Below are 21,806 nucleotides of genomic sequence, written 5' to 3' on the forward strand. Positions count from 1 at the left end.
CAGGATAAAACCCACCCATTGTAGAATTTAAAATACACACTTGTGTCATGTGAAGAGAAAAAAATACAACAAAACAGGTCACCCCAAAAAGAAGTCCAATGAAATCTGTATCTCGATAGATATAGAGTTAGGTTAGACATAACAGCAGTGTATATTGGGGTGGCAGTTTGCTGGGTACTGTAGTTCTTCGTGAAGCTGAAACAGTGAGAGCTACCGTGAGTGTGGTGGGCCTCGTGGGCACAACAGGGGCCGACACTTACAGAACTGGGAGATGGGTGCGTCTAGCTGGGGTGCAGAGCCGGCTCTGTTGTTGAGTTTCTGGACCTGGGTGGGGGGGATGGGCTTGTGGGACTGGCCCGTGGCCCGGTACATGGCCTGGACCCACAGGATACGGTCCTGCTCGTCATCACTGGCAAAGATCACAGTGTCGCCCTCCTTCACTGCGTTGAAGAAGGTCCTCCCACCTTCCAGACCTAAGGAATAAATCACTGTTAGTGTTTGTAGGGCTAGTGCTACTGGTACATACCAGTGCCATATATTTAGGACCTGGTAGTCATTTACATTTTAGTCATTTAGCATACGGTTTTATCTAAAGTGACTTACACTATGTGCATTCATCTTAAGATAGGTAGGTGAGACAACCACAGTAGCACAAGTACTATTGTAACAAGTAGTGATTCGTGGTAGTTATCTCCAGAAAAGGTATCTGACTTATATTTGCACATTCTAAATTCCCAAGAGAACAAATGGTTGGCGGTTATTAATGTAGGACACAAATACTTTATTTGCACTGTAAAGCTAGATTGTGATTATCTTACCTGCCTGAGGGTCATGTGCATGTTTTGTGTGTAGGGCTGTCAGAGTTAATCTGTCACACCCTGATCTGTTTCACCTGTTTTGGTGCTTGTCTCCACCCCCACCAAGTGTCTCCCATCTCCCCTCATTATCCCCTATGTATATATAACTGCATTTTCTCTTTGTCTGTTGCCAGTTCGTCTTGTCCCGTCAAGTCCTACCAGCGTGTTCCCGTGTTTCCTGTGCTATAGTTTTGTTTTTCCTAAGATGGCACTGACGGAGATGGCAGCATCACGACTAGCTCTTAGAAAACTTTGCAGTATTTTGTTTTTTTTATGTTCTATTTTTTACATTATTAGCTCAGGAAATGTTTTGTGCCATTACTGTACAGCCGGGAAGAACTATTGGATATTAGAGCGGCGGTAACTCACCAGAACTATCAGTATTACAATCAGGAATATGACTTCCCTGGAGCAGATCCTTTGTTCACTCTTCCCAGACAAAATTAACTTATTCCAGAGGCCGACCCAAAACATTGTAGGCGGAGGAGAGGCACTCGAGGCGGCCTGCTGGTTCGACTTAGGAAGCGCGCACACCACCCACCGCTTCTGAGTATATTACTCACTAATGTTCAGTCTTTGGATAATAAAGTTGATGAGCTTAGAGCAAGGATTTCTTTCCAGAGAGACATCAGGGCCTGTAACATACTTTGTTTCACGGAAACATGTCTCTGTCGGAGTCAGTAAATCCAGCAGGATTCTCAGTACATTGCGCAGACAGGAATAAATATCTCTGGGAAGCAGGAGGGTGGGGGGGGGGGGGGGGGGGTGTATTTCATGATTAGCGACTCATGGTGTAATTCTAGGAACATAGAGGAACTCAAGTCATTTTGTCCACCCGACCTAGAATATCTCACAATTGTGTTGGCCTAAAGGTAAAAAATTACCTTTAATTAATTTAACAGCAGAGAAAACCCACTAAATTATATTTTTCCAACTTGAAATTAGATTACTTTCCCAAGAGTGACCCCAACATTAGAAAAAGCGAAACATCGCCTTTCTTCATATTTCCATGAAAGCTGTACACCACCAGGGTACAAAGATTGTCTTAGGGTAATTTTTGACCAGGCAGTTATAAAATCATTTACACACACACACCCTCTTTGTTCAAGGACACATTATTCAATTTCTGTTAGTCATATGTCTGTGGAACTTATTCAGTTTGTCTCAGTTGTTGAATCTTGTTATGTTCATATAAATATTTACACGTTACGTTTGCTGAAAATAAACGCAGTTGACAGTGAAAGGACGTTTCTTTGTTTGCTGAGTTCACACACACACACACACACACAGAGAGAGAGAGAAAATAATTAGATCATGTGTGCTACTGATTGAACTCAGCCAGCAGCTCCTGAAGAGGAAGATCACCATGGTTGGCACAGTTAGAAAGAACAAGCCTGAGCTCCCCCTGCCCTCCTCGCAACAAGAGGGAGAGAGGCCTTCTCATCAAAGTTTACCTTCACCACCACCACTCTAGTTTCTTACCTCACAAAGAGGAAGAAGAATGTGGTCCTGCTGAGCACACTGCACAAAACGGCTGAGATCAGTGATTGTGAGGACAGGAAGCCAGCCATCTTCCTGGACTACAACCACAACAAAGGAGGTGTGGACAACCTGGACAAGGTGATTGTAACTTACAGCTGCAGGAGGATGACTGCCGGCTGGCCCCTGGTCATCTTTCATAACATCATTGATGTGTCCTCTTACAATGCCTTTGTGATATGGAACAAGATCAACCCTACCTGGATGCCTGACAAGCGGAACAAGAGGAGGGTGTTCCTGGCGCAGCTGGGAAAGGTACTTGTAACCCCACACATTCAAAGAAGGGAGCGCCTCCCCCGCACAGCAGCCTATGCAGCGCTTGTGAAAGCTGTTCAGGGGGCTGAATCTTGCCCTGATCCACCTGAGGCTGAAGCTGGGGCAAGCAAGAGGAGGAGATGCCAATTCTTCCCCCCAAAGGACTGTAAAACAAATACTATGTGCTGCACATGTGAGAAATACATCTGAAAAGTCAATTCACACACACTTGCATACTGTCCTACATGTGCAATTTAGAGTTGATTGATTTATGTTCTTCACGTTTTTGTTTTGTATCTATTATCTTATTTTATTCTTATATATTGTTGTTGATTATACACCTTGTTAGTGGGGGCAATGGTTAAAAAAATGGGAGAAGACTAGTATTTTGTAGTTGAATTCCTCATTGTACAGTATATAAGAATATATCACTAAGTTGCCAAAAAAGTTAAAGACTTATTGTTTCCCTTCATTAAAATGCATTCAAAACTACTTTCTACACATTTCTGCTACTTTCTTGGCTATCTATACAAGTGCTATCTCTTGCTACAAAATGTATGTTTACACCTATGCAGTACCTTTAGCAATAATAATAATAATAATAATAAACCTCAACTTTAGCAAAGAAAACAATTATGACAGGTGTGTTGTAATAAAAACGAGTGGTGTCCACTGATTAAATGCAGTCTTTCTGTATTGTGAAGAGGGAAAACCCAGATATTCACAAAGTTTCTGATGAATGACAGGTTGTTTCTTCATGCAAAATAGATTTGGGGTTTAAAATTCAATTAAGCTGCTTTATTTTAGGGGTTTAGTGACGGCGGGTATTTTGTCCCCCCACACCAAACGCGATCACGACATGCAGGTTAAAATATCAAAACAAACTCTGAACCAATTATATTAATTTGGGGACAGGTCGAAAAGCATTAAACATTTATGGCAATTTAGATAGCTGGCTTGCACTTGCTAGCTAATTTGTCCTATTTAGCTAGCTTGCTGTTGCTAGCTAATTTGTCCTGGGATATAAACATTGAGTTGTTATTTTACCTGAAATGCACAAGGTCCTCTACTCCACCAAATAATCCACACATAAAACGGTCAACCGAATCGTTTCTAGTCATTGCTCATCCTTCCAGGCTCTTTCTTCTCTTAACTTTATATTGTGATTGCCAACTTTCATAAATTAGGTGCATTACCTCCACTGACCTCGTTCATCTTCAGTCACCCATGTGGGTATAACCAATGAAGAGATGGCACGTGGGTACCTGCTACTATAAACCAATGAGGAGATGGGAGAGGCAGAACTTGCAGCGCGATCTGCGTCAGAAAGAGAACTGACTTCTATTTTAGCCCTTGGCAACGCAGACACTCGTTGGTGCGCGCTAGCAGTGTGGGTGCAATAATTGATTAATATATATTTCAAAATTTATTTTGCAACGCGACGCGTACGCGACGCGAGCGGTGTAGTCAGCCTGTTAGGACATGGGGAATATACAGAATGTTATGACTACACAAGGGTATTATATTATCTCCAAGAGAATTCTCCTCCGTCATCGCCACGGCCGTTTACATCCCACTTCCAGCCAAAACCTCGACGGCCCTCAACGAACTTCACTGGACTTTATGCAAATTGGAAACCACATATCCTGAAGCTGAATTTATTGTAGCTGGGGATTTTAAGAAAGCAAATCTGAGGACTAGGCTGCCGAAATTCTATCAACATATTGACTGTCCTACTCGCACTACTAAGACTCCTGACCATTGTTATTCAAACTTCTGGGATGCTACAAGGCCCTCTTCCTGGCCCCCCTTCGGCAGATCAGATCACGACGCCATCTTGCTCCTCCCATCCTATAGGCAGAAACTCAAACAGGAAGTGCCTGTGCTTTGTACTATTCAATGCTGGTCTGACCAATCAGAATCCACTCTTCAGGATTGTTTTGATCACGTGGACTGGGATATGTTCCGGATAGCTTGCGAAAATAATCTAGACGCATACACGGAAATGGTGACTGAGTTCATAAGGGAGTGTATAGGAGATGTAGTACCCACTGTGACTATTAAAACCTACCCTAACCAGAAACCATGGACAGATGGTAGCATTCGTGTGAAACTGAAAGCGCGAACCACTGCATTTAACAATGGCAAGGCGACTGGTAATATGGCAGAATATAAACGGTGTAGTTATTAACTCCGCAAGGCAATCAAATAAGCTAAACGTCAGTATAGAGATAAAGTGGAGTCGCAATTCAACGGCTCAGACACGAGACGTATGTGTTAGGGACTACAGACAATCATGGACTACTAAAGGAAAATCAGCCACGTCGCCGAGACCACATCTTGCTTCCGGACAGGCTAAACACATTCTTCGCACGCTTTGAGAATAACACAGTGCCACTGACGCGGCCCGCTACCAAGGACTGTGGGCTCTCCTTCTCCATGGCCGATGTGAGTAAAACATTTAAACGTGTTAACCCTGCAAGGTTGCCCGTCCAGACGACATCCCTAGCTGCGTCCTCAGAGCATGTGCAGACCAGCTGGCTGGTGTGTTTTCGGGCATATTCAATCTCTCCCTATCCCAGTCTGCTGTCCCCACATGCTTCAGGATGGCTACCATTGCACCTGTACCCAATAAGGAAAAGGTAACAGAACTTAGTGACTATAGCCCCATAGCACTCACCTCTGTCATCATGAAGTGCTTTGAGAGACTAGTCAAGGATCATATCACCTCTACCTTACCTGCCACCCTAGACCCACTTCAATTTGCTTACCGCGCCAATAGATCCACAGACGATGCAATCGTCATCACTCTGTACACTGACCTATCCTATCTGGACAAGAGGAATACCTATGTAAGAATGCTATTTATTGACTATAGTTCAGCATTCAACACCATAGTACCCTCCAAGCTCATCATTACGCTCGAGGCCCTGGGTCTTAACCTTGCCCTGTGCAACTGGGTCCTGGACTTCCTGCTGGGCCGCCCCCAGGTTGTGAAGGTAGGAAACATCACCTCCACTCCACTGATCCTCAACACTGGGGCACCACAAGTGTGTGTGCTCAGCCCCCTCCTGTACTCCCTGTTCACCCATGACTGCGTGGCCAAGCACGCCTCCAACTCAATCATCAAGTTTGCAGACGACAAAACAGTAGTAGGCTTGATTACCAACAGCGACGAGACAGCCTACAGGGAGGAGGTGAGGGCTCTGGGAGTGTGGTGCCTGGAAAATAACCTCTCACTCAATGTCAACAAAGCAAAGGAGATGATCGTGTACTTCAGGAAACAGCAGAGGGTGCACCCCCCTCTCTACATCGACGGGACTGCAGTGGAGAAGGTGGAAAGTTTCAAGTTTCTTGGCATACACATCACTGACAAACTGAAATGAACCACCCACACAGACAGTGTGGTAAAGAAGGCGCAACAGAGCCTCTTCAACCTCAGGAGACTGAAGAAATTTGGTTTGTCACCTAAAACCCTCACACATTTTTACAGATGCACAATTGAAAGCATCCTGTCAGGCTGTATCACCGCCTGGTACGGCAACTGCACCGCCCGCAACCGCAAGGCTCTCCAGAGGGTGGTGCGGTCTACCCAACGCATTACCGGGGGCAAACTACCCGCCCTCCAGAACACCTACAGCACCCGATGTCACAGGAAGGCCAAAAAGATCATCAAGGACATCAACACACCTGAGCCACTTCCTGTTCCCCTCACTATCATCCAGAAGGCGAGGTCAGTAGAGGTGCATCAAAGCTGGGGCCGAGAGCCTGAAAACCAGCTTCTATCTCAAGGCCATCAGACTGTTAAACAGCAACCACTAGCACATTAGAGGCTGCTGCCTATAGGCATAGACTAGGAATCACTGGCCACTTTAAGGAATGGAACACTAGTCACTTTAATAATGTTTACATATCTGGCATTACTCATCTCATGTGAATATGCTGTTTTCTATACTATTCTACAGTATCTCATTCACTTAATAATGCTTACATATCTTGCATTACTCAACTCATATGTATATACTGTTCTTTTTTCTATACTATTCTACTGTATCTTAGTCAGTTCTGCTCTGACATCGCTCGTCCATATGTATATAGTCTTAATTCATTCCTACTTAGATTTGTGTGTACTGGGTATATGTTGTGTAATTTATTAGATATTTCTTGTTAGATATTACTGCATTGTCGGAGCTAGAAGCACAAGCATTCCGCTACACCCGCAATAACATATATGTCACCAATAAAATGATATTTGATTAGTCCTCCCAGTTCTGACCTTTCTGCCTGTCCTGACCCTGATCTTGCCTGCCATCCTGTACCTGCCTGACTCTGATTTGGATTACGACTCTTTACCTGCCTTGATTTACCATTTGCCTGTCCCTTGTACTATAATAAACTCTGAGACTCATACTGTCTGCCTTCTGTGTCTGCATTTGGGTCTTAGCCTGAGCCTTGATATAATCAGTTAACTCAAGCTAACGTTTTGTAATTTTAGTACACAATTTTTTGGTTATCGTGATTAATCGCATTGTCTGAAAGCGGTCAAAATAGACTAAAAACATCCAAAATACATAATCAAAAACAACAGTGACGTCAAAACAATTTGACATTGAGGTTAAATAAAGTGTCCTTTGTCAAATTAAATGATTTTGCTAACTGTTACTTGGGACAAAATCAATCAATATTCTTGTAATGTGTGTTGTCTAAAAAAATCTTATATTACAGCTCAAATTCAGCAAATTCTGAATTAGCGATTCATTGTGATTAATCACAACAATCCATTGGTTAACCCGATTGCATTTAAAAAAATAGTTTGACAGCCCCAGTTGTGTGTTACCTGGCTGAGGGTCGGTGTAGTCTACAGTGTAGCCGTCCAGTGTGAGCAGCTCCACAGGCTCTGCCTTCTTCTCTCTGTAGCTGCACATGGCAAAGGTGTACTGGCTCACCTGCACCACAAAGAGAGGGGACAGAGGGCTACTATTAGTTACTGTACATTTTGTTCATAGTACTACTCCAGCTGCCATTTACCTGGTACTTCTCGCAATAATGCATAATACCAATGAGTACAGGGACCCCAGAAATGTTATAGAATTGGTAAACTGCTTAGTAATTACTATGTAAATACAATTGTCGTATACCAGGTAAATAACGAAGAGAGCATAATATCTTATCAGTTGTCCTTAACCCCATTGTGCCTAAACTCTCACAGATGACACATTTTCACTAACCCAGGCATTGGACCACTTGTTCGTGATAACCAACCGGGATAAATGGGTTAATGAGCCAATCACCAGGCATAAATGGTGACCAGATGCTGGTCAAGATAGGCATATGGGAAAACAATCTGTGTATGTGTGTGTATATGCATTAGTGAACGTGTGTGTGTGTGTGAGATAGAGTATGGGAGGGGTAAGTGACAGCTGTGTTGCCCACTCTTGAACCACTTGTCAGTAATGTGTGTGAGTGTGAGTGGGTATACAAGGATAATCACATTATAATTAGATGAATGAAGTGGCCAAGCCAGGGGAAGAGGGGCTGGTTCAAGCTTGGTTCATGGCTGGTGGAGAGACTGTGACAATGTACAGTGCCTTCAGAAAGTATTCATACCCCTTGACTTATTCCATATTTTGTTGTGTTACAGACGGAATTCTAAATGGATTTTTTAAAAACATCTCACCCATCTACATACAATACCCGATAATGACAAAGTAAAAACATGTTTTAGAAATGTTAGCAAATTTATTGAAAATGAAATACAGAAACATCTCATTTACATACAAGTAAGTATTCACACCCCTGAGTGAGTACATGTTAGATTCACCTTTGTCAGTGATTACAAATGTGAGTCTTCTGGGTAAATCTCTAAGAGCTTTGCACACCCGGATTGTACAATATTTTCCCATTATTATTTTCAAAATTCTTCAAGCTCTGTCAAATTGGTTGTTGAACATTGCTAGACAGCCATTTTTAGGTTTTGCCATACATTTTCAAGTAGATTTAAGTCAAAACTGTAACTCGGCCACTCAGGAACATTCACTGTCTTCTTGGTAAGCAACTCCAGTGTCGATTTGGCCTTGTGTTTTAGGTTATTGTTCTGCTGAAAGGTGAATTCCTCTCCCAGTGTCTGTTGGAAAGCAGACTGAGACAGGCTTTCCTCTAGGATGTTGCCTGTGCTTAGCTCCATTCTGTTTCTTTTTTATCCTGAAAAACTACCCAGTCCTTAACAATTACAAGCATACCCATAACATGATGCAGCCACCACTATGTTTTTGCCCCAAACATAACACTTTGTATTCAGAACAAAAAGTTAATTGCTTTGCCACATTCTTTGCAGTATTACTTTAGTGCCTTGTTGCAAAAAGGATGCATGTTCTGGAATAATTTTTCTTCTGTACAGGCTTCCTTCTTTTCACTCTGTCAATTAGGTTAGTATTGTGGAGTAACTACAATGTTGTTGATCCATTGTCACGCCCTGACCATAGAGAGCCTTTTATTCTCTATGTTGGTTAGGTCGGGGTTTGACTAGGGTGGGTCATCTAGGTGATTTATATTTCTATGTTGACCTGGTATGGTTCCCAATCAGAGGCAGCTGTTTATTGTTGTCTCTGATTGGGGATCATATTTAGGCAGCCATTTCCCCTTTGTGGGATCTTGACTATGTATAGTTGCCTGTGAGCACTATAGTAGCTTCACGTTTCGTTTTGCGATTTATTGTTTTCTTTGAGTCTCACTACCTAATAAAGAGGATGGAACCATACCACACTGCATCTTGGTCCACTCATAACGATCGTGACATCCATCTTCAGTTTTCTCCTATCACAGCCATTAAACTCTGTAACTGGCCTCATGGTGATACACCATCCAAAGTAATACATTTTTTTATATATATATTTTTTTACATTTAACCTTTATTTAACTAGGCAAGTCAGTTAATAACAAATTCTTACTTACAATGATGGCCTACCCCAAAGTGTAAGTAATAACGTTACCATGCTTGAAAGGATATTCAATACCTGCTTTTTAAAAATGTTACCCATCTACCAATAGGTGCCCTTCTATGTGAGGCATTGGAAAACCTCCCTGGTATTTACGGTTGAATCTGTGTTTGAAATTCACTGCTCGACTGAGGGACCTTACAGATAATTGTATGTGTGGGGTACATAGATGAGGTAGTCAATTAAAAATAATGTTAAACACTATTATTGCACACAGAGTGAGTACTTGCAACTTATTATGTGACTTGTTAAGCAAATTTTTACTCCTGAACTTATTTAGGCTTGCCATAACAAAGGGGTTGAATACTTACTGACTCAATACATTTCAGCTTTTCATTTATTAGTTAATTTGTAAACATTTCTAAAAACATAATTCCACTTTGATATTATGTGGTATTGTGTGTAGGCCAGTGACAAACAAATCTAAATTTAATAAAGGTTTAATTCAGGCTGTAACACAACAAAATGTGGAAAAAGTCGAGGGGTGTGAATACTTTCTGAAGGCACTGTATGTTTCCATGAACAGCAACATGGTGCGAGTTTTCATTGATGCTTTAAAAGTAACTCACGTCGATGAGAGAGAGAAGAGAGTGAGTGTTTATGTTCTTGTGAGTGTACAGTATGCATCTATCCAGCGCTGATTCAGTGATATTCTGGATTATTATGTTATTCTGCTACAGACAGGGAGAGAGAGAGAGGTGGAGAGAGGGGATCAGAGAGTAAGGAGGCGGGTGGTCAGGGTGCTGTTGCTGGGGCCGTTGCCAGGGCGGGGTTATGGCCCTGACTCTGTCACTCAGCGTGGACAGACGAGTGACACCCTGTCACAAGAGATGGGAGCCTGACTGCTAGGTGCCAGTCATGCCACGGCAACCCGCGGATCCCGGCCAATCCTGCGCCATTGTCACCTCTGCTGCAAGTGGCAGCTCTCACTGGCTGCAGCCTGCCTCTGTATGACAACAGAGATTCACTGTCAGGGCACTGATGAGGCCCCGGGTGGAGCTCGCTGGGCCGCTGTGTCACTACCCAGCTTCACGGTGCCCACTTGCCTTCGGGACGTCACTGGGGCACATCAGAACTCCCCCTCTCCTTCCTACCCCCTCGCCTGTCTCTCTCTCTCTCCTACCACTTCCCTGTTACATCCCCTTGCCTGTTAAAGTTTGGGCCTGTCTAGGCCAGGCGAGATAGACACAGGGATAGACACAGAGATAGACACAGGGATAGACACAGAGACAGACAGACACAGAGCAGGAGGCAGAGAGAGACTATTGGCTCAGAGTTTGGCTGACCTGCTGTCAAACTGACCGTTAAATTATTCTAAAAGACTTGGCTCCCTGATTACCCTACATACTTTGCTCTTATAACCTTGTTATTGTTGAGAGTCTATAAATTGGATTGTTTGATGGGTGGGGTGGGGCTGGAGGGCAGACCAGAGATGTGATCAATGTGGTTGTTTGTCAGGAAGGGGATCACTGGGTATGAACGTTGTCATAATCAACTGCCTAATAACTTTACTCCAGAGCTAGTGCACAGCAGCAGAGAGAGAGAGAGAGGGAGAGAAAAGAGCACAAGAGAGAGGGTAAGTGAACAGAGAGGTGAAAAAGAAAAGAGAGAGTGAAAGAAGGAGGGAGGGAGAAATACTAAGAGTGCAGAGGGGAGCTGAGTGAGAGAGTGGCTGCTGCCAGCTGTGTTGGAGGGCAGCCTCCAGACTGCTGAATAATTACACTTCACTTTGCATTAAAAAAAATAGGTTTATGGCTCCAATCTGTTCTGTTGAGCAGGGACATGGCAGGGCACTCAACTATCCAGCTAGCACTACAGGCAGGATTAACTCTGTCTGAACAGGGTGAGGGTAGGAGGAGGGAGTGGCAAGAGTTGGGGTTGGGGAGGAAGCCAATAAGTGTGATCCTTCGACTCTTAATTTAGTTAAAACACAGTTTCACAGGTTTAGTGTGGCATTTTTGCTTCTCGTGATGGGATGGTTCAGCGGAGCTCGACGGCTTTGATAGCGATGCTTTCCACTTTCACTGGGTATGAAAGATGAGAGATGGGACTTATCACATAGGAATGGGGGTTACATGGCATGAACCATCATGACAGCCACCTGGTGGGATGTTCAACCCTGACTCGTTCTTGTTCTCTGGCACATCTAGCGTGTTTACATAGTGTCTTAGTTATGACAGATGCACACCTGTAGAACACTGTTGATGACTTGTTGTTGGCGTGTTGCTGCCATGTTTCATGGGTGATGCCAGCGTCCATCACCCAGCCCTGTAAATTATCTACTCACGCCATGTAATTAACAACTCATGAATAATTCAACAGGAAACTAATCTCTGAAATAAATACCCCCCAGTGTAAGCTGTGCTATTTATGAGTATCATGGAAAATGTCAATCAAACGGCATTTAGCATGCGTGTGTGTGTGTACCAGACCTGGGTTCAATTGCTAATTACTTTCACATGCATTTCGAAGTAAGTATTCAGAATAATTTTTTGAATGAAAAGACAAGTAGTTGGAAACTCATGGAAAGTATTGGCATGTATTTGAAAATATTAAAATACCCTGACTCAAATACACTCCCATGCATTTAACCCTGGTATTTGAAAATAGTATTTGAAAATACTGTCAAATAGTAGGCTATTTATATAAAATTATTAGAAAATACTTTCAAATACTTCCAATAGAAGTAGTTGATTCAGGCCACTCAAAAACACAGAATATAATAATCAAATACACATCTGGTGTGCACACCACATTTGGCATGCAGCTGATGTGAACTTGCTGTTCATGAAGTTATTTCACAGGAGGGTTGAACATCACAGAGTACTGATTGTGAATCTCATCCACAGTAATTAACACAGCTAACTCATAACAAACTTTGAAATACACACAAACATTTTGTTTCTCACTTAAATTATTAATTTATATTTCATATGCAGTACCAGTCAAAAGTTTGGACACACCTACTTATTCAAGGGTTTTTCTTTATTTTTTACTATTTTCCACATTGTAGAATAATAGTGAAGACATCAAACTATGAAATAACACATATTTCATCACAACATCAATCTCCAAACATACAAATACATTTGAGTCCAACATAACACCAATAGATTATTGAATACTTACACGCGACTTAACATAATAAAAACAAAAGCAAGAAAATGTTTTACAAATCAAATTATACACAAACATAGGACATGCATGATGTCTATCTCTCTATGACACATACTGACACACAACAGTCACACAAAAACACACACTTCATCTCACTGTCATGAACAAACAAGCATCCTTTCTCTCCAAGAAACACACCCACACACACAGTGGCAGTCTATTGACCGGTATTTGTCACATGCTGTATGTATAGCTGGGAGCAAGTGAGAGGAGCATTCCGTGGGCCCTTTTAGCTGCGAGTGCTAGGCCAGCCAGCGTACACTCTGGTTTGTCAATCGCCTGTCAACTCCTCGCCCTGAGACATATCCTCCCGAACACAGAGGAGACTGCATAATGCTCCAAATGATGCACAAAAAATGGCTGCTACAGCTACAAAGCTTCTGACAAGAACTGTATTAGACCTTTATCACCCCAGTCAACTAGATGAAGACACGTACTACAGCTTGACAGTTAAAACACATAACATATCACTTATTGGGCTAGTGCTGACCATGGTTATTTAGTTGTAAGTATTTTGTTCTTACCTGCACCAAGACATAGAATCTCTTCTTCCATCTCTTCCACACATTTTTACCAATAGCCCATAGGTACCTAAGTAAACAAAAGCAATGGTTTAACAACTGTCCTTTCTACAGAGGCTGCTTTACAATATTCCATTTTGTGTTGCATCATTTTGTCCTGGAGAAGTGGGGGGAGGGGGGGTGTACAATTATGGCCAATATACAGTGGGGTGAACAAGTATTTGACACACTGCCGATTTTGCAGGTTTTCCTACTTACAAAGCATGTAGAGGTCTGTAATTTTTATCATAGGTACAATTCAACTGTGAGGAGTGAATCTAAAACAACAATCAGAACACATTGTATGATTTTTAAGTAATTAAATTGCATTGCATGACATAGGTATTTGATATACATCAGAAAAGCAGAACTTATATATTGGTACAGAAACCTTCCTTACATTACAGAGATCATACGTTTCCTGGAGTTTTGACCAGGTTTGCACACACTGCAGCAGGGATTTGGCCCACTCTCCATACAGACCTTCCCAGATCTTCAGGTTTCGGGCTGTCGCTGGCAATACGGACTTTCAGCTCCCTCCAAAGATTTTCTATTGGGTTCAGGTCTGAGACTGGCTAGGCCACTCCAGGCCTTGAGATGCTTCTTACGGAGCCCTCCTTGTTGCCCTGGCTGTCTATTTCGGGTCGTTGTCATGCTGAAGACCCAGCACGACCATCTTTCAATTCTCTTACTGAGGAAGAGGTTGTTGGCCAAGATTCACGATACATGCCCATTCATCCTCCCCTCAATACGTGCAGTGTCCTGTCCTCTTTGCGAAAAGCATCCCAAAGAATGATGTTTCCACCTCCATGCTTCCAGGTTGGGGATGTTCTTGGGTTTGTACTCATCCTTCTTCTTCCTCCAAAACGGGCGAGTGGAGTTTAGACCAAAAAGTCTCATTTTTGTCTCATCAGACCACATGACCTTCTCCCATTCCTCCTCTGGATCATCCAGATGGTCATTGGCAAACTTCAGACGGGCCTGGACATTGCTGGCTTGAGCAGGGACCTTGCGTGCGCTGCAGATTTTAATCCATGACGGGTAGTGTGTTACTAATGGTTTTCTTTGAGACTGTGGTCCCAGCCTCTCTCAGTCATTGACCAGGTCCTGCCGTGTAGTTCTGGGCTGATCCCTCACCTTCCTCATGATCATCAAATCAAATCAAATTTATTAGTCACATACACATGGTTAGCAGATGTTAATGCGAGTGTAGCGAAATGCTTGTGCTTCTAGTTCCGACAATGCAGTAATAACCAAAAGTAATCTAACCTAACAATTCCACAACTACTACCTTATACACACACAAGTGTAAAGGGATAAAGAATATGTACATAAGAATATATGAATGAGTGGTGGTACAGAACGCAGGTAGGCAAGATGCAGTAGATTGTATAGAGTACGGTATAAATATGGATGAGTACTGTAGGGTATGTAAACATAAAGTGGCATATTAAATGGTAGTGTACATGTTAAAAGATGCAAGATGCAGTAGATGATATAGATAGTAATACATATGATGGGTAATGTGGTATGTAACATTATATTAAGTGGCATTTTTAAGTGGCTAGTGGTACATTTTTACATAATTTCCATCAATTCCCATTTTTAAAGTGGCTGGAGTTGAGTCAGTATGTTGGCAGCGGCCGCTAAATGTTAGTGTGGCTGTTTAACAGTCTGATGGCCTTGAGATAGAAGCTGTTTTCAGTCTCTCGGTCCCTGCTTTGATGCACTGTACTGACCTCGCTTCTGGATGATAGCGGGTGAACAGGCAGTGGCTTGGTGGTTGTTGTCCTTGATGATCTTTATGGCTTCTTGACATTCGGTGGGTGTAGGTGTCCTGGAGGCGAGTAGTTTGCCCCCGGTGTGCGTTCTGCAGACCTCACTACCCTCTGGAGAGCCTTACGTTGTGGGCGGAGCAGTTGCCGTACCAGGCGGTGATACAGCCGCGACAGGATGCTCTCGATTGTGCATCTGTAGAAGTTTGTGAGTGCTTTTGGTGACAAGCCGAATTTCTTCAGCTCCTGAGGTTTAAGAGGCGCTGCTGCGCCTTCTTCACGACGCTGTCTGTGTGGGTGGACCAATTCAGTTTGTCCGTGATGTGTACAACCGAGGAACTTAAAAATTCCACCTTCTCCACTACTGACCCGTCGATGTGGATAGGGGGTGCTCCCTCTGCTGTTTCCTGAAGTCCACAATCATCTCCTTTGTTTTTGTACGTTGAGTGTGAGTTATTTCCTGACACCACACTCGAGGGCTCACCTCCTCCCTGTAGGCCTCTCGTCGTTGTTGTAATCAAGCCTACCACTGTAGTGTCATCCGCAAACTTTGATTGAGTTGGAGGCGTGCATGGCCACGCAGTCGTGGTGAACAGGGAGTACAGGAGAGGCTCAGAAAGCACCCTTGTGGGGCCCCAGTGTTGAGATCAGCGGGGTGGAGATGTTGTTACCTACCCTCACCACCTGGGGCGGCCCGTCAGGAAGTCCAGACCCAGTTGCACAGGGCGGGTCGAGACCAGGGTCTCGAGCTTGATGACGAGTTTGGAGGGTACTATGGTGTTAAATGCTGAGCTGTAATCGGATGAACAGCATTCCACATGGTATTCCTCTTGTCCAGATGGTTAGGGCAGGTGCAGTGTGGTTGCGATTGCGTCGTCTGTGGACCTATTGGCGGTAAGCAAAATGGAATGGGTCTAGGGTGTCCGGTAGGGTGAGGATATGGTCCTTGACTAGTCTCTCAAAGCACTTCATGATGACGGAAGTGAGTGCTACGGGGGCGTAGTCGTTTAGCTCAGTTAGCTTTCTTGGGAACAGAACAATGGTGGCCTCTTGAAGCATGTGAACAGCAACTGGGATAGGATTGATTTAATATGTCCGTAAACACACCAGCCAGCTGGTCTGCGCATGCTCTGAGGCGCGGTGGGAATGCCGTCTGGCCTGCAGCCTGCGAGGGTTAACACGTTTAATGTTTTACTCACCTCGGCTGCAGTGAAGGAGAGCCCGCAGTTTTGGTACGGGCCGTGTCAGTGGCACTGTATTGTCCTCAAAGCGGGCAAAAAAGTTGTTTAGCCTTCTGGAGCAAACTCTGTGCCGCGACGGGGCTGGTTTCTTTTTGTAATCCGTGATTGACTGTAGACCCTGCCACATACCTCTTGTGTCTGAGCTGTTGAATTGCGACTCTATTTTGTCTCTACTGGGTCTTAGCCTGTTGATTGCCTTGCGGAGAGAATAGCTACACTGTTTGTATTCGGTCATGCTTCCGGTCACCTTGCCCTGGTTAAAAGCAGTGGTTCGCGCTTTTCAGTTTCACGCGAATGCTGCGTCAATCCACGGTTTCTGGTTTGGGAATGTTTAATCGTTGCTTGGGTACGACATCGTCAATGCACTTCCTAATGAACTCGCTTACCGAATCAGCATATTCGTCAATATTGTTGTTGCGGCAATGCGGACATATTCCAATCCGCGTGATCGAAGCAGTCTTGAGCGTGGAATCAGATTGGTCGGACCAGCGTTGAACAGACCTGAGCGCGGGAGCTTGTTGTTTTAGTTTCTGTTTGTAGGCTGGAATCAACAAAATGGAGTCTGTGTCAACTTTCCGAAAGGGGCGGGGAGGGCTTATATGCGTCGCGGAAATTAGTATAACAATGATCTAGGGTTTTCCAGCCCTGGTAGCACAATCGATATGCTGATAGAATTTAGGGAGTTTTGTTTTTAGATTAGCCTTGTTAAAATCCCAGCTCGATGAATGCAGCCTCAGGGTGTGTGGTTTCCAGTTACAAAGAGCAGATAAAGTTCGTTTCAGGGCCATCGATGTGTCTGCTTGGGGGGAAATTCGCTGTGATTATGACCGAAGAGAATTCCCTTGGTAGATAATGCGGTCGACATTTGATTGTGAGGAGTTCTAGATCAGGTGAACAGAATGACTTGAGTTCCTGTGTGTTGTTATGATGATCACACCACGTCTCGTTAATCATAAGGCATACCCCCCCGCCCCTCTTCTTACCAGAAAGATGTTTGTTTCTGTCGGCGCGATGCATGAAGAAACCAGCTGGCTGCACCGACTCCGTTAGCGTCTCTTGAGTTAGCCATGTTTCCGTGAAGCAGAGCACGTTGCAATCCCTGATGTCTCTCTGGAATGCTACCCGTGCTCGGATTTCATCAACCTTATCATCATTGATCATTGATGCCCCACGAGGTGAGATCTTGCATGGAGCCCCAGACCGAGGGTGATTGACCGTCATCTTGAACTTCTTCCATTTTCTAATAATTGCGCCAACAGTTGTTGCCTTCTCACCAAGCTGCTTGCCTATTGTCCTGTAGCCCATCCCAGACTTGTGCAGGTCTACAATTTTATCGCTGATGTCCTTACACAGCTCTCTGGTCTTGGCCATTGTGGAGAGGTTGGAGTCTATTTGATTGAGTGTGTGGACAGGTGCAGTTAATACAGGTAATGAGTGGAGAACAGGAGGGCTTCTTAAAGAAAAACGAACAGGTCTGTGAGAGCCGGAATTCTTACTGGTTGGTAGGTTATCAAATACTTATGTCATGCAATAAAATGCAAATGAATTACTTAAAAATCATACAATGTGATTTTCTGGATTTTTCGTCTCTCACAGTTGAAGTGTACCTATGATAAAAATTACAGACCTCTACATGCTTTGTAAGTAGGAAATCCTGCAAAATCGGCAGTGTATCAAATACTTGTTCTCCCCACTGTACCATGGCTAAGGACTGTTCTTAAGCACGACGCAACGCGGAGTGCCTTGATACAGACCTTAGCCATAGTATATTGGCAATATGCCACAAATACCCGAGGTGCCTTATTGCTATTATAAACTGGTTACCAACGTAATTAGAGCAGTAAAAATAAATGTTGTCATACTCATGGAATATGGTCTGATATAGCATGGCTGTCAGCCAATCAGCATTCAGGGCTCGAACCATCCAGTTTATGATGATAAATATACAAAACATTATGAACACCTGTTCTTTCCATGACATAGACTGACCAGGTGAATCCAGCTCAAATCTACGATCCCTTATTGATGTCACTTGTTAAATCCACTTCAATCAGTGTACAGTCCTGGCCAAAAGTTTTGAGAATGGCACAAATATTAATTTTCACAAAGTCTGCTGCCTCAGTTTGTATGATGGCAATTTGCATATACTCAAGAATGTTATGAAGAGTGATCAGATGAATTGCAAAGTCCCTCTTTGCCATGCAAATTAACTGAAGGCCAAAAAAAACATGTCCACTGCATTTCAGCCCTGCCACAAAAGGACCAGCTGACATCATGTCAGGGATTCTCTCGTTAACACAGGTGTGAGTGTTGATGAGGACAAGGCTGGAGATCACTCTGTCATGCTGATTGAGTTCGAATAACAGACCGGAAGCTTCAAAAAGAGGGTGGTGCTTGGAATCATTGTTCTTCCTCTGTCAAATATGGTTACCTGCAAGGAAACACGTGCTGTCATTATTGCTTTGCACAAAAAGGGTTTCACAGGCAAGGATATTGCTGCCAGTAAGATTGCACCTAAATCAACCATTTATCGGATCATCAAGAACTTCAAGGAGAGCGGTTCAATTGTTGTGAAGAAGGCTTCAGGGCGCCCAAGAAAGTCCAGCAAGCGCCAGGACCGTCTCTTAAAGTTGATTCAGCTGCGGGATCGGGGCACCACCAGTACAGAGCTTGCTCAGGAATGGCAGCAGGCAGGTGTGAGTGCATCTGCACGCACAGTGAGGCGAAGACTTTTGAAGGATGGCCTGGTGTCAAGAAGGGCAGCAAAGAAGCCACTTCTCTCCAGGAAAAACATCAGGGACAGACTGATATTCTGCAAAAGGTACAGGGATTGGACTGCTGAGGACTGGGGTAAAGTAATTTTCTCTGATGAATCCCCTTTACGATTGTTTGGGGCATCCGGAAAAAAGCTTGTCTGGAGAAGACAATGTGAGCGCTACCATCAGTCCTGTGTCATGCCAACAGTAAAGCATCCTGAGACCATTCATGTGTGGGGTTGCTTCTCAGCCAAGGGAGTGGGCTCACTCACAATTTTGCCTAAGAACACAGCCATGAATAAAGAATGGTACCAACACATCCTATGAGAGCAACTTCTCCCAACCATCCAGGAACAGTTTGGTGACGAACAATGCCTTTTCCAGCATGATGGAGCACCTTGCCATAAGGCAAAGTTGATAACTAAGTGGCTCGGGGAACAAAACATTGATATTTTGGGTCCATGGCCAGGAAACTCCCCAGACCTTAATCCCATTGAGAACTTGTGGTCAATCATCAAGAGGTGGGTGGACAAACAAAAACCCACAAATTCTGACAAACTCCAAGCATTGATTATGCAAGAATGGGCTGCCATCAATCAGGATGTGGCCCAGAAGTTAATTGACAGCATGCCAGGGCGGATTGCAGAGGTCTTGAAAAAGAAGGGTCAACACTGCAAATATTGACTCTTTGCATCAACTTCATGTAATTGTCAGTAAAAGCCTTTGACACTTATGAAATGCTTGTAATTATACTTCAGTATTCCATAGTAACACCTGACAAAATATCTAACGACACTGAGGCAGCAGACTTTGTGAAAATGTATATTTGTGTCATTCTCAAAACTTTTGGCCACGACTGTAGATGAAGGGGAGGAGACAGGTTAAAGAAGGATTTTTAAGCCTTGAGACAATTGAGACATGGATTGTGTATGTGTGCCATGCTGGGTTTTTCACGCTCAACAGTTTCCTGTGTGTATCAAGAATGATCCATCACCCAAAGGACATCCAGCCAACTTGACACAACTGTGGGAAGCATTGGAGTCAACATGGGCCAGCATCCCTCTGGAACGCTTTCGACACCTTGTAGAGTCCATGCCCCAGCGAATTGAGGCTGTTCTGAGGGCAAAAGGTGGGGGTTGCAACTCAATATTAGGAAGGTGTTTTTAATGTTCTTAATCAACTTGCGCAAATGGAAATTGCAAACAATAACAGAGATGCTTGTGCTTAGGTTTGCAAAGCTACCGGTAATTTACTAAAGTTACCGGAATCTTCAGAAATGTGGGTAATTAACAGAAAATCTATGGGAATCTATCGTAACTTTGGTAATTTATAATTGAATAACTTTTTATTATTCATATAGAGTATTCATTTATTATATCTGTGTCCATATCTTTCATGAGTATAGTACATAGAACATATGGTTCAAGATTTTTTTTAAAGCCTAATTAATGAAAAACGCCTGTAATAAACAATGGCATTATATTCAATTAACTCTGCAACTCTTCCAACTATTGACATTTTTCACAACTGCCACCAGTTTGTCACCAAAACATAAAATAAACCTTCATATGAAACACCAATGGTATTCACCAAGTGTGTGGTTTATATATAGGATAATGTTTAACAGCTCTGCCATTCAATTATTTTATTTAAAAATCTTATTTCATTAATTGTACATGTGGTAAGGTCACACGGAGGGCCAGAGATGATTACAGACACCTGTGATAATCTGAAATACCCAAAAGGGCCACTAGATGTCTTGTAATAGATTACATAAAATTCTTGAAAGATACCAAAATTCTGGTAGTTTGCTGGTAAACTTTGAAAGTTTCCAGTAATATACCCTCCCTTTGCTACCCTACTTGTGCTATAGTAAAATGTCTCTACTGACCTCTAATGGTTAAAAGTTGTTACTGCTACCTTTTACTATGGCAAGGGTTTTGGCGCTAGAGCTACCTTGTTGGTTCATGGTTTTAAAGTGGGAAAATAACTGTTTTCTGATATTTACTTAATTCAGAGAAGAACATGGTTTGTGGATGGGAGTGCCATAAATTCTCCTGACACATCCAGAACTCCAGCCAGTATGTGCCAGTGGACGTCCCTACATGTGGGTATGATCACTGCACTCTGGTTTGTTGAGTGCTATCAGTCTTGAGTCTGCGGAAGTCCAGAATGAGTTGTGTTGTTTCTTGTTTTGTTATGAAGAGATCAGAGCATGAAGGAGAAGGAGGGCTTTGGAAAAGAACATCTGAAGGGTGAGGACCCCAGCTCTGCCTGCATCTGCCCGCTCTTCCCCCTGGTCGGGCTAGGGGTGCCCTGGCTCGCCTCCCTCTGCCTGTGTACCCTCCTGTTTAGTTTAGGGGCGTCAGTGCTTGTCGCTCTGAATAAACTAGTGCCCAAGGAGCAGCGGGCAAGGGGGCTGCCAGCAGCCTGCCAGGCAGAGGCTGGTACAGGGAGCTAAGGGCCCCAATGCAGGCTACTGTAGGGCCACCCCAAGAGCAGATCAGGCCCCACAGGCCCTGTACAGGAAGCATATGGAGGAGTGAGTGAGGGAGACAGGCGGAGCGCCTCAAAGCCCAGACACTGGGTAGCACTTAGGCTTCCCCATAGAACAGGACGTGCACACGTACAAACACAGACACACACACACA

At 43.7% G+C, this 21,806-nt stretch overlaps 1 protein-coding gene across 5 annotated transcripts in view; it reads right to left on the reverse strand.

The window, feature by feature from the left end:
* The window catches only part of cadpsa (Ca2+-dependent activator protein for secretion a), a 160,900-nt gene that overhangs the window by 76,713 nt on the left and 62,381 nt on the right, over positions 1-21,806 (reverse strand). For all 5 annotated transcript variants that reach the window (XM_070445154.1, XM_023993798.2, XM_070445155.1 and 2 more), the window contains exons 10-12: positions 13,348-13,414; positions 7,489-7,597; positions 261-473 (exon numbers count right to left, since the gene is read on the reverse strand). In XM_070445154.1, the coding sequence (XP_070301255.1) occupies positions 261-473; positions 7,489-7,597; positions 13,348-13,414 (389 nt within the window). The remainder of the gene's footprint in view (positions 1-260; positions 474-7,488; positions 7,598-13,347; positions 13,415-21,806) is intronic.

The sequence above is a fragment of the Salvelinus sp. IW2-2015 genome, linkage group LG1, assembly GCF_002910315.2.
Source record: "Salvelinus sp. IW2-2015 linkage group LG1, ASM291031v2, whole genome shotgun sequence".
Classification (NCBI taxonomy): Eukaryota; Metazoa; Chordata; class Actinopteri; order Salmoniformes; family Salmonidae; genus Salvelinus; species Salvelinus sp. IW2-2015.